Below are 13,997 nucleotides of genomic sequence, written 5' to 3'. Positions count from 1 at the left end.
TTTTTTTTTAATGTGGTGTCAAGGATTGAACCCAGTGCCTCATGCATGCAAGGCAAGCGCTCAACCACTGAGCTACAACCCCAGTCCCCCAACCTGTTCTTCTAAGCTCTTGTTCCTGTTTCTTTTTTTTTTAAATTCAGGTAACCCACATTTTAAAAAATTATAGTTGTAGATTTACAACATGCCTTTATTTGTTCATATTTTTACGCAGTGCTAAGAATCAAACCCAGTGCCTCACCCATGCTAAGCAAAAGCTACATCCCAGCCTGGTAACCCACATTTTTTAGAAAGATGGGGAGAGAGAAACACTGTACCTATGGCCTCTCTTCCTGTCATCTTTCTTTTTATAAAAACAAAATGGCTTTATTGAGCAATAATCCACACACCATATACTTTACCCATTGAAGGTATACAACTCGGAGTTGTGCGTTCACCACCATAGTCAGTTTTAGAACACCTTCATTACATCTTTTTAGATGAAATCCTGACTCCCTTACCATCACCTCCTAATGTTTCTCTTCTCCCTTTCCCACCCAGTCCTAGGCAACCATTAATGTTTTCTGTCTCTGTAGATTTGCCAATTCTAGATATTTTTTATATAAACAGAATCAAACAATCTGTGGTCCTTTGCAACTGGTTTATTTTACTTATTTTTTTTCCCAAGCTTCCTCCGTGTTATAGAATATAATGATGTTTTACTTTTTTTTCATTATTTATTTGGCAGTACTAGGGGTTGAACTCAGAGGTGTTCTAACACTGAGCTATACCCGAGCCCTTTTTATTTTTTCTTTTGAGACAGGGTCTCACTAAGTTGCTGAGACTGGCCTCAAACTTGCAATCCTCTGGCCTCAACCTCCCAGTCAGCTGGAATTAAAGGTGTGTGCCACCATGTCCAGTGGGTTGTTTATTTTTTATTGTCAAATAATTTTCTTTTGTATGGATATATGTCCTTTGTTTACCCATTCATCTGTCAGTGGACATTTAGGTTGTTTCCATCTTTTGCTTATTGTCAATTTGAACATGGTATACAAATATCTATTGAGTACCAACTTTCAAATCTTTTGAATATATACCAACAATTGGAATTGTTGGATCAGATAATAATTCTATTTTTTTTTTGAGGAACCACTATACTCTTTTCCATAGTGGCTTCACAGTTTTAAATTCTATTGACATTGCACAAGGGATCCAATCTCTCCACATCCTTTCTTTCTGATTCTAGCCCTCCTAGTGAATGGGCAGTGGGATCTTGTGGTTTTGATTTGCATTTCTTTTATGGTTCATCCTCTTCTCACATGCTCATTGGACATTTGTATAATCTGGAAAATCATTTATTAAGATCCTTTGTGGTGCAGTGGCACATGCTTGTAATCCCAGCTGCTTGGGAGGCTGAGGCAGGAGGATTACGAGTTCAAAGCTAGTCTCAGCAATGGCGAGGTGCTAAGCAACTCAGTGAGATCCTGTCTCTAAATTAAAAAATACAAAATAGGGCTGGGGATGTGGCTCAGTAGTTTAGTGCCCCTGAGTTCAATCCCTGGTACCTCCCACCAAAAAAAAAAATCCTTTCTGCATTTTTTTTATTTGGGTTATGGATCCTTTTATTATTGAATCTCTTTCTATTCCACCCATATACAGTTATGTATTCTCTGTAAAGCTAATGAAGCTTCAGCTTCATAGCCCCTTCTAAAATCCTCCATGGATTCAGCAATGGGAGCAATGTATTTTTTATAAAATTTTGGGGAAAATTATCTTTAAGATTGCTGTTCTTTTCTACTTTGAATTCTTTTCAGATTCACTTCTGTTCCTGCTTTTTGGTTTGGGGGCAGTCACAAAATTTTATTACTTGGGGGCTCCACAAAATTTGGGTCTGCTTCTATTCATATATAAAATAAACTCTAAGCTCTCCTTTCTGAAAAGCCTTCTGTTTTGATTCTCAAATGACTATTTTGGGAGTAGAAACAATAGTCTCTACATAAAATCTTTCCTTTGGCAAGTTTCTGCTCTGGGGAAAAATTATTCTCATTTATGTATGTGATGATTTCTGACCACTTAGGGAAAGTGGTAGTAAACAACATTCTAGAATGTTCTCCTTTGATTTCTCCTCTCTTTAGCTCCTGTCATCACCACTCCTCTTGAAACTGTGGATGCCTTAGTCGAAGAAGTGGCTACTTTCATGTGTGCAGTGGAATCCTATCCTCAGCCTGAGATTTCCTGGACCAGAAATAAAATTCTCATCAAGTAAGTATTCTGTTTTATTCTGGTAAGCATGTCTGCCATGCAGTTTATCTTTGACATAAATGCAACCGCAGTTCTTGGCAGTACTAAAGTTCACCTTCTGAAATATGCACAGTACAAGTTGCCTGATTTTAGAAATGTAAGATCTGAAGTTCAATGAGTTTAAGAAAAGTTCCTAAAGTAAAGTCGTGGTTTACCTGACATAGAGAGGTCAGGGAAACCACTGGATTAGAATCTAGAAGGTTCACAGAAATTGGGAAATACCAACAACTCCTAAGTGTGGGGCACGTATTTCATGACCTGCTGAGGAATTAATGGGGACAAGTCTCATGTCCTGTTCTAATATTCCAGCAGTGACAAGTCTATTCTTTTCAGTTGGAGGGACTCACCATGTATAGTAAAGCACATTAAATAGATAAAAATCCCTTTCCTCATTAATAGTAATTATCTGATAAAAAAATGCTATATTAAAATATGTGTAACAAAGTGAACCCCAACATTTCTAGCAGGTTCTATAGCTTGCATTAGGGCCAAATGCTTTTTAACCCATCTGAGCTAGTAGGACAAAAGTATCAGGGAGTGCTTGGCTTATAAACAACAGAAATTTATTTCTTACATTTCTAAAGGCTCTGAGTCCCAATTCAAGAAGCCAGCAGATTTCATGAGGGCCCACTTCTTAAGTTCAGAAATGGCCATTATTTACCTCTGTCCTTACCTGCAGGAAGCTGGGAGGGAGCTCTTCTGGGTATCTTCTAAAGGAACATTAATGCCACTCATGAAGGTTGTACTCTTATGACCTATTTCCACCTTCCAAAGGCCCCACCTCCAAATACTACCACAGTGAGGATTAGGTTTCAACATATAAATTTGGGAGGAACATAAACTTTAATCCATAGCAAGGGCTCACACCTGTTTCCATAGATGGGGGTTTATGAATTTGGATGGGACAATGATCTTTCTTTTAATTAACCTCTAACTGTGATTTAATGTTTCCTTCTATTATTCTGTTCTGATGTGGAAACTCACCCTGTGCTATAGCCTTCTAAGTATTCCATCAGGCAGGCTGTCCCAGAAGTTCTTGAAGGAGGAGACTTACAGACAAAATTAAAATATTTAAAATAGTTTTTTAAATATCTTTTGCAATCTGGATAGGTTGAAAATTTCCCAGAGCATCAAGTCCTGGTTTCATTTTTGTTTAGCATTTTCTTCCTCAAATTTTCTTTTCCCTCCTAAATTTTACTGTAAATGACAAAAGAAAGCAGGCCACAGCTTGAACACATTCCCCGGTAATTTCCCAAGCGAAATATCTGAGATCATTGTTTACAAGTTTTGTCTTCCATTTAGCTCAGCTCTCTGCCACTACATAATGAGGATCCTCTTTCCTTCATTTTCCAGTAACACATTCTTCATTTCTATCTGAGCCTTCACCTGTAGTGCTCTGACAGCCATATTTCCCACAGTCCATTCATGATCACTGAGGTATCTTCTAAGATGGTTTGGACTTCTTCTAACATGCCTCTCACTTCCTCTGAGTCCCAGTAGCAGAATCATTAACACGCATATTTCTACTGACAGCCTCTTCAAGAAATCTAGGCTTTTTCTAACAAGCTTCTCGTAATTCTTCCACTTCTACCCATTCCCCAATTGTGAAGCCACATCTCCATTTTTAGATATTTGTTGCAGCAGAACTATCCTTCCCGGTACCAAAACCTGTATTTATTTCTGACTTCTGTCTCCATTGTCATGTCTCCTGTGACCCTTCTGCCTCCTTCTTCCACCTTTAAAGGACCCTGATCATTGCATCTTGCACAATTAGATAATCTAGAATATTCCACGTTAAGATTCTTATTCTTAACAAGTACAAAATTCCTCTGGTGAGTGAGACATTGGGAATTGTCATTCTGCTTACAATGGATATTTGGCATAAAGAACACTTTGTGTTTGTAAAAACTAACAAGCAAAAGAAAAAACAAAAAGAAAAACCAAAATAACTCACTGTGTGTGCGTGTGTGTGTGCGTGTGTGTGTGTGTGTGTGAGATATTAGGAACTGAACCAAGGGCACTCTACCACAGAGTTACTGCCCCAGACCTTTGGTGGTTTTCCACTTAAATTTCTTTCTGCTGCCCTAATTACCTTCTCAGTGGACAATCTGCATGCAATTAAAAAAAAATATATATATATATATATATACACACACATACATACATATATATATGATGCTTTTTTTCCAAATTGTTAATTTTTCCTTATGTATTTCAAGTAACTAAAGCTGTGTCCAGCATTTGTTAATCCCTCCAGGATTTGTTTAATGAAAAAATGAATATTCAATTAATTGTTAGTTACTTTTGTAAATATCTGAGTGCATTCACCACGTGTGTGTGTGTGTGTGTGTGTGTGTGTTCATTTTCTAGTGGCCTCTTCTCAGTAACTATGAGAGAAGACTCTTGTTAGGACATACTATCCAGAGTAAAGTAAGTTTTACCCTTGGCCTTAACAGCAGCCAACACCCTTTAAAAGCATTGCCGACAATAATCATTCTATTATGCAGAACTCACTCATGTTTCCTTTTGCCTTTTTTCAACTTCCATAATGTCACCAGTTTAATTGGATAATCAAAGCCCCCCCTTCCCTCAAAATGCACCGATCTCGATCTGCCATTTCCCTCTGTGACCTGCAGGCTCTTTGACACACGCTACAGCATCCGGGAGAACGGGCAGCTCCTCACCATCCTGAGCGTGGAGGACAGCGATGACGGCATTTACTGCTGCGTGGCCAACAACGGCGTGGGAGGAGCTGCCGAGAGCTGCGGGGCCCTGCAAGTGAAGATGAGTGAGTGGGAAGAGAACCTCCCTTTGATTTTAAACTTGACTTGGTGCAATTGGAACAGGCCTGGAGGTTCAGCAGTGAGACAAGTTCAGGTTCAAAGCCTGGCCTTCAGGCCAGTGAATTCTATCGCTCTGACTCCGGCCACCAATCACCACCCTAAGGCCGCCCTCTTAGTTCCCTGTCCCCTCCCATTTTCTCATAGTCACACAGATCTTTATTTCCTCACACCCTGACTGGGAACTTCCCTCTACATTATTTACTGCACTTTGGAAGCATAGTTCTGTTACAATCAAACACCCTTTTATCTCGCACCTTTTGGACATTTCTACCCTTTTACCTCATTTCAAGCTTGAGTTTCTTCTGAGTCACTTTCTGGTTAAATAGAGGATGCTGCATTTCCCTATCTCCTGTCTACAGGGCTAGTGAATACGAATGCTGATCTCCTAGGCTCCTAGCTACTTTTAAGCTCCTATGCTTATAAAAGCCTGTGCAAAATCTGTCCTCTAGGGAGGGCTTATCACCATTCTCTGACTATTCATCGTGTAACCTACTTTAAACAGCCTTCCCTATACCCGGGTCATCATCCTATAGGATTTTAACAGTCCCTGCAGTAGGACCATTAACCATTTCACAATTCCTTGACCTTCACAATTCCTTAACCTTCACCAATCCAGTAAAGTTTATCTTAACTTTTTATCAGTCTGCCCAAATCAATAACTAGCTGGAAATGGTCTGCATTTAAAATCTCCAGCCTCAATATGTTGCTTTCTGATCATGGACACTTCTTTGTCCAGCTTGTAGGATTAAGGGAACCATGACCTGCCTCTGGAAGTGGATGATACAAACTGCGCTCTCGCATCTCTCTCTCTCTCTCTCTCTCTCTCTCTCTCTCTCTCTAACAAGAGTATCTAAGTCTCTCTTCACTCCCTCACTCCTACTGTAACAGGGGTTCTCTTGATGATTTGACTACATCCCTTGTCACTTTGACATGCTTTTTTTCTCTTTCCCCTAACCTTCTCCTCCCTGATCTCCTTCCTGATCTCTCCTTCCTAATCTTATTTTCTCTGAATGGTCTCTTAAAAAAAAAAAAAAAAAAAGTCCCCATGACGGGCAGAATCACAGCCTCTGGGACAGGAGTCCCTCACATTTCTCCGTTGCTAGCAAAGCAATAAACCTTCTTTTTCCTTTTTCTCAAAACCATGTCCTCATTATTGGATTGGCATCGGGGATAATTTCTGAGTCTAGTTTATTTCACTTATCGTGATATTCTCCATTTCCAACCATTTACCTGAAAATGGCATAATTTCATTCTTTTTAAGGCTGAGTAGAACTCCATTATGTATATAGCACAATTTCTAAATCCATTCATCTATTAATGGAGATCTAGGTTGATTCCATAATTTAGCTATTGTGAATTGTTCTGCTGTAAACATTGATGTGGCTATAGTATGGCTATAGTATTGCTATAGTATGCTGATTTTAGATCTCTGGGGAAAATATGCAGGAGTGTAACCCAAACTTTTTAAACTGATTTCTTTTTGATATCCACTAAGTTGTCTTAGTATTTGATGAATTTTGTAATACAATATGCTTAAGATAATTCTCAAAATGACTATTTAGAATTGAATAAAAAGTTAAAATTCTACGTTCAATAAGTCATATTGCCTTTTTAATTTCGAACCTTTGTTTTCCTGTAGAACCTAAAATAACTCGTCCTCCCATAAATGTAAAAATAATAGAGGGATTAAAGGCAGTTCTACCATGTACTACAATGGGCAATCCCAAGCCATCCGTATCCTGGATCAAGGGGGACAGTGCTCTCAGGGTAAGTGATTATTGTGTATATAAAGCATTTTAAAATACAAAAGCCCTTGCACTCAGCTACATGCTGACAGACTCCTGGTATAAAAATGTTTCCATATACATTCTGACCAAACTTAAATATGTCTATTCCTATTTACGCAAACTGAAGGGCATTCCAGTCTGGCTTGGGGAAAAAAAGAGATGGAAACCAGTAATGTTAGGGATGGAAAAGGAGGCAAAGGCAAAGCAAATCTACAGTGGTCTTGGTTGGTTGGTTGGTTGGTTGAATCATTTATTTATTTATTTATTTTTACATTGAATCATTGAGACTTAGAGGAAAAATTAAAAAATGAAACCAAAATCCAAGCTTGAGAATTGGCATTTCTTGAGAGGAGGGAGAGAAGTGAAGTTTGGCAGAGAAGAAATGAGCACACTGGAGAGAAGTTGGAGCAAGAAGCCTCAAGATCAATGAACAAACACCTTGACAAATACCTCCCTGGCCATGAACACTAGTCAAATAAGAAAGCTATTATTTATATGCTTATTTGGGCTGCTTTTGTGTCTTAGCATCACATTTACTAATATGCTGCACCCTGATTGTCCCTTCCCATCTTCACATCACATCTTCACATCTTCACAGCTATGATCTAAGTGAGATTATAAAAATATGTTTGCCATCTTTCCATGCCTAGCATATTCCACAGGAAATACACAGGGGTCCATATGTCACTTAACTGAAATAATCTATAAAATTGATAAACTTTGTTATATTAAAGTAAAACAAATAATGTCAAATTTTAATGATATCTATGTAACAAAAGCAGGTTTTTTTTGTATTTTTATGACAGTTAATTTAGGTCATCTTGCACTATTGCATTAAATGTTGTGTGTTATACATAATAAATGCCCAATAAAGGCTAATATTTTTTATGTAATAATGATGATGATAAGATAAGCAAATGTTTCCTTGGTTAGGAATGTTTTCCAACTTATATTCTTATTTCTGGCAGGAAAATTCCCGTGTGGCAGTTCTTGAATCTGGGAGTTTAAGGATTCATAATGTGCAAAAGGAGGACGCAGGACAGTATCGATGTGTGGCAAAAAACAGCCTCGGGACCGCGTATTCCAAACTGGTGAAGCTGGAAGTCGAGGGTAAGAAGCTACAAGGCTTCCTGTCACTGTGCTGTCAGGAGGCCTCATGTTTTCCTAGGAAGGCTTGAGAGAGAAGAGATGTAGGTAGTCCAGTTCTCTCAACTCCTCTAGGTATTCAGAGGTTCATACTATGAGAACAGAAAAGTTAAAAAAGGAAATTTTCACTAGTGTAAAAAGCTGCGTTCTGATAGGCACAGCAATTTATGCCTATAATCCCAGCAACTAGGGAGGCTGAGACAGGAGGATCACAAGTTCCAGGCCAGTCTCATCAACTTAGTGAGGCCCTAAACAGCTTAGTAAGACCCAGTCTCAAAATAAAAAATAAAAAGAGCTGGGGGTGTAGCTCAGTGGCAAAGCACCCTTGGGTTTAATGCGTAGTACAAAAAAAAAAAAAAAATAAAACGATGTTCCATCTATCACTCTCAATCTCTGGTAATTTTGACTACTACTGACTAAATTCAGTATCGTACCAAAACAATAGAACAGCATTTTAAAACTTCTTCCTGGCTTAGACAATTCTCCCTCATCGATATGTTTGGAGATATTAATTTTAACTTTTTCAGCATATTAAATGACTTTTTAAGAAAGATATAAAGAGGGGGCTGGGGATGTGGCTCAAGNAAAAAAAAAAAAAAAAAAAAAAAAAAAAAAAAAAAAGAAAGATATAAAGAGGAAAATAATATTTTTTCATATTGTATTCTGTCACAAAGGGATGAGAAAATTATGACTCAAAAACAGATAATCAAAAATGATCCTAGTTCTGTGGATTATGGAATAAGTTGTCAACATAGTGATATGTTGTCAAATATTTTTTAAATTAATTAATTCATTAACTCAGTGTGAAAAGTCTTCACTAAGAAATCAGAATCCAAACAGACCATAGTGTTTTATCCACTTGTCCATTGGGTTCTCGACCTAAAATTATACCCCATTTTGCTTAAAAGTAGGAATTACCAGCCCACCTGTACTAGGTGAGTAAACTGAGTACTGACCCCTTCCTGTCCCAAGCCACAGATTCTACATCTCTGGCTCTCAGTGTTCTCATCTGAAAAGTGGGGTTTGTTGTTTTTAATGAAATCAAGTATCGCTAGTGTGTAGCAGAGTCTGATCCTTTGTATGTACTTGGTAAGTGTTGGCTATAGGAATTGCCACCCATTTTCCTGCTTTTCTCTTTAATGGATAAAATGTTGGACTATCACATGTTGGCTCAAGTTAGAGTTCAATCAGGAAAGGCTTCAAGGCTTCCTCTTTGATTCCCTCTGACTCTTTTTGGCCCAAATCCATCATTTCTGGCATCTCCTCCGTCTCACTCATGCAGTTTCTACTTGCTCTTTTAAAGTCGGTTTTATTTCCTGAGTGGATTTGTGCCCTTCCTCTAACAGCTTTAATGACCTCATTTCCTACATTTGCCTCTAATTGAGGCAACATTTTAGTATGTCATTGCCCTGTTTGTTCATAGAGTTTCCATTAACTCATTGTAGGGAAGAATGAAGTTGGTTAATACTAGAGGCTTTCAGGACATAAAAAGATACACTTTCAGCATAGTGACTTTAATATTTTATGAATTAGAGAAGATTAGTATGCAACAATTAATGTGGTTATTTCAGTGAAAGCTAAATAAAAATATAAACACATTCAGATGCATTGAATATCTACCTGGATTCAGTTATTCCTTGAACTTCCTATGGAATACTGGAGAATTAACCCTATCTACTGGTATGAAATTCCACAAAAGAATTATCCCCATTAAGAAATCAAATATAAACCCCTCTACTCTAAAATACAATGCTAATCATTTAGGTCACTGTCTTCATAGGTATTTAAAAAAATGTTTTAACATTGGCTTAGAGAAAATCATCACTTATCTTAATTTGTTGGAATCCAATTACACAAGTCTTGTCTTGACACATTTTTAACTATGCCATTAGTAGGACTAAATACTGCCTTCTTTCTTCCTAACATTTAAATGGAAATGCTCATTGCTTTAACAGTTAATATATGCTAGCAGTACTACCAGGCATGGTGGTTCACACTTGTGATCTTGGTGATTCAGGAGGCTGAGGCAGGAGGAACTCAACTTTGAGGACAGCCACTGGATCTTAGTGAAAGCCTGCCTCAAAATAAATAAATAAATAGATAAATAAATAAATAAATAGGACTGGGGCTGCAGCTCAGTAGGAAAGCAACAAACAACCCTGGGTTCAATTCCCAGTACCAAAAATAAACGCGAAACCCACCAAACAAAAAACTTGCTAGTACTGAGAAGCTCATATATTAAAAGTTCCTCTCAGAGTAGGTAACATAATCATTTTAGCTCACACGTGTATTTCTATCCTCTCTAGTCCCTATTAAAATAGAGAAAATATGTGACAGCACAGTTTCGGGAACATAATAAGGATGTAATAAATCGTATCTACTCTAATTATAATTACTATTAAAACATGAATATTACAGAAATTCCATTTGGACTCTGGAAGTTCTGAAAGGTTGACTTCCACTTGAGGAAATAGTTGACAGTCCTGCAAGATAGAATGCAGACATGACCTATTTAGAGGAAGGGTCAGCTCACAACCAGTGAAAAAGCCACAGAGAAATGACTAGAAGAACCCAAAAGTGCTTGGCAGTGGTGAAGGTCAAAGGTGAGGCTGAACCATGATCATTAGTCAGTGCAGATGAATATATGTATGTGTCATGTAGTAATTCTGCAAATAGCCATGTGATGGCTGTTTTGAATCAGAGCTTTATAATGCCGTTTGATGCTGTGCTACACTTATTGCAGATGGGCATGCCAGGAAAAGATAGGCTTTGCCCCTGAGAGCACCTAACAAGGATAAATATGCCAGGCATGTTAACACACTGTACCCGGTGTGTCATAACAAACAGGAAAAAAGCATCCTACCACGGGGGAATTAAACTCTCTTTCCAAACGACTGCCGGATCTCTGGAAGGGCAAAGTAAAGGTATTCTACCCTCTGTCTCATGTCAAGAAGATTCCAAGTGTAACATACAGAGTCTTTCTACAAGGATAAGCAAGGAGATGGCTAGCATTTTAAAATGTTCCTTAGATGCTAAATGCTTTACAAGGATTGTTTCATTTAATCATTGCTAATAGTCTGTGGGGAAGGTCCTAAGTTGTGTCATTTTAGGAAAATGGGAAAGAGGCCACACAGGGAGTAGAGACTAGGAAACTGAGTCACACTGAATGCTGTCTCTCCTCCTGATGAACAGCACAGGCCTGTGTGACCCTGTCAAAGAGTAGTATCAGAATGCAAGGGAGGCAAGAGGCTAAAATACCATAAGTGAGGCAGGGGGAGGGGGGGATGGGGAGGAGTTTGTGGTAAATTAAGCAGAGAAAGGAAAAGAGTTAAAAAAAAGGGAGCAATTGTTATAAGAATATCAACAATGTTAGATCAAGAATGAGAAAGGAAATTTGAACATACAGCGAGAAGGCAATGTATTCTTGAGTCTGCAGAGGGTGTGTTCAGGGACCGGGTGGGACGATCAACTTTGCACAGAGGGTGACCACGTGTCCTGGTTTTCCCAGGACAGTTCTGGTTACACCTGTTGTCCTGGAATAATTATTAATAGAGTCCCTCTTTCACTTTCAAAAGTATCCAGGCTTCCAGGATAAATTATAGGGTTACTCTCCTTGGAAAGGAAGAGAATGTTCTTCCTTATAACAGGAAGAAGGGACAGGGAAGGATTTTCCAGTATGAATCAGTTCATAAACTGGAATTTGAGAAAACTCTGGCCTCATGGTCTCCATTTCCTTGAGGAGGTAGAAAGTAAGGTTATCCTCTGAAAATGCTTTTGTAAGGGGCTGGCATGAGGGTAAGGAGAGTGGAAAGGTTTTAAAATAGCTGCAGGATAAGAGGGATGACTCACAAGGGAAACCAGGACTATGGAGCAGCATGAGGCTTTCAGTAGAGAACAGGGAAGGTCATGCATATGCAGTGGTCTCAACCTGCACATGGATGGGTCCCCCACCCCGCATTGCTCTGCTTTATAAGTGAAGTTCAGAGAAAGTAGAAAGTTCAATTTAAAGACAGGACAAAAGTGTTGGAGCTTTGCCAGGCAGGAAAATAGGCCAAAGGAAAATATTGCAAAAGAGATCGAAGAGATAAATCGTGGAATTTTTATATATCAAATAAGCCTAGCATTTAATATCCAACTATCAGATATACCAGGGTTAAACACTATAGTTTCTGCAATGTGACAGACAAGGTAATATGAAGATCTGCCTACTACAAACACCTAGAAATGCTGGCTTAGCTGTATTATTTCTCACAGGAATAAAAATGTGAATCTCCAAAAGCCAGAAATGGAAAAGAATTAAACAAATAGAACAGTAAGTTCATAAGCAGATTCTCCATTGTCTTGGGGATCATGGGAGAGATGCCCATCTCTGTAACCTAAGTGATTGCATAAAGATCAGTAAAGAAGCAGGAGACAAGGTCTCAGACCCACATGAAGTGGGAGCTGGCATTGAGATCCTTCATAAAACTGAGAATCATAGAGGTAGAAAGACAGGTGAGAAAAAATCCATCTATGGGCACAAAAAGGCAAGACTGCAAAAGCTTTTGGCTTCCTGAATTGTAATTGAGAGGGAGGAAAAAATATTTCTTCTAATGATGAATATTAAACACTTAGGATACATAGGTTTGATATGGAATTAATACTGTCAGCAATCTGGAATCATCACCTGGAGAAGCTAACAAAATAATGGTTCCAGATCAACATATTAACAAAAAAATACTCTAAAGGGAAACACCTGACCCAGGTGACCTAGGATTTTCAGAGATAAAATCACACAGAAAATGAGTTCACAGTGCAAAACTGTAGCATCCACAGGAAGTAACCTACCTTGAATAGGTATTCGCTTCCATAATGTACAAAGGAGTTCAGTTAATAAGCAACATAACAGGGACTAGAACATAAATATGATAAGAGTGATTAAAAGACCCAAAAGGAGGGCGCATCTGTAATCCCAGCAACTCAGGAGGCTGAGGCAGGAGGATCGTGAGTTCAAAGCCAGCCTCAGAAATCTCTTATCGAGGCACTAAACAACTCAGCGAGACCCTGTCTCTTAATAAATTTTTTTACAAAAATGGCTGGGGATGTGGCTCAGTGGTCAAGTGCCCCCGAGTCAATCTCCGGTACAGGAAACATTTTAAAAAAGGACACAGAAGGAGGAATAAAATGTGAAGAAAACACATTAGGAAAGATAATTTTAAGAAAGAATTAAATATGATTTTAACATATTAAAAATAATGATTGAACTTAAAAATTAACAGAATAATGGCCTATTAGAGAAAAATGCACCCATTAGAAGAGATTGCTTTAAAATTTAGAATTTAGTGCAGGGAGAAAAAGATAGAAAAGATGAAATTGAGTTTAAGAAATAATTAAAGATATATAGAAAACAGAGGAAATACTCAAAAACATGACTGAGAACGTGACAACACTGATGAAAGTCAAATCCTCAAGTATAAGAAGCAAATCAAGTCCCCATTGGTAAAAGGAAAGAACTGATAAATAAATGATTTTACCAAGACACTTCATAATGAAATATCAAAGACAATTAAAGTATTGAAAAGAAAGATTACTTACATGGGACAATTTGAGTCTCAACCATAGAGAGGATATCAGGAAACTATCACTTTAATCTATGCCGATAGTTTTGTATAGCCTAGTGGAGGTCTTTTTGGAAAAAAAAAAAATCAAACTTTAAAATGCATATCAATTTAATTTCTGCAAATTTATCTAAAGGAAAATTTTCACAATTGTATATTCAAGATTATTTATTACAAAATTGTTTATAACAGTAACAAATTAAAAAGAATTTAACTTTATATTGGTAGGAGATTGTGTGATGAAGTTCCATTCAGACATGAAGAAGAATGAAATAGATCTGTAGGTAATAACTTCTAAAAATGTCCACCAGGTACATGATGTGGGTCTGTTTCCCATCTCTGAGCTT

General features: G+C 37.9%; 1 protein-coding gene across 4 annotated transcripts in view; it reads left to right on the top strand.

Moving 5' to 3' along the window:
• The window catches only part of Musk (muscle associated receptor tyrosine kinase), a 93,440-nt gene that overhangs the window by 12,322 nt on the left and 67,121 nt on the right, over nucleotides 1-13,997 (top strand). For all 4 annotated transcript variants that reach the window (XM_048783226.1, XM_015492207.2, XM_048783225.1 and 1 more), the window contains exons 2-5: nucleotides 2,112-2,238; nucleotides 4,914-5,065; nucleotides 6,760-6,887; nucleotides 7,876-8,017. In XM_048783226.1, the coding sequence (XP_048639183.1) occupies nucleotides 2,112-2,238; nucleotides 4,914-5,065; nucleotides 6,760-6,887; nucleotides 7,876-8,017 (549 nt within the window). The remainder of the gene's footprint in view (nucleotides 1-2,111; nucleotides 2,239-4,913; nucleotides 5,066-6,759; nucleotides 6,888-7,875; nucleotides 8,018-13,997) is intronic.

This window comes from Marmota marmota, unplaced genomic scaffold (assembly GCF_001458135.2).
Source record: "Marmota marmota marmota unplaced genomic scaffold, marMar, whole genome shotgun sequence".
Taxonomy (NCBI): Eukaryota; Metazoa; Chordata; class Mammalia; order Rodentia; family Sciuridae; genus Marmota; species Marmota marmota.
This window is presented reverse-complemented; position numbering and strand designations above follow the sequence as displayed.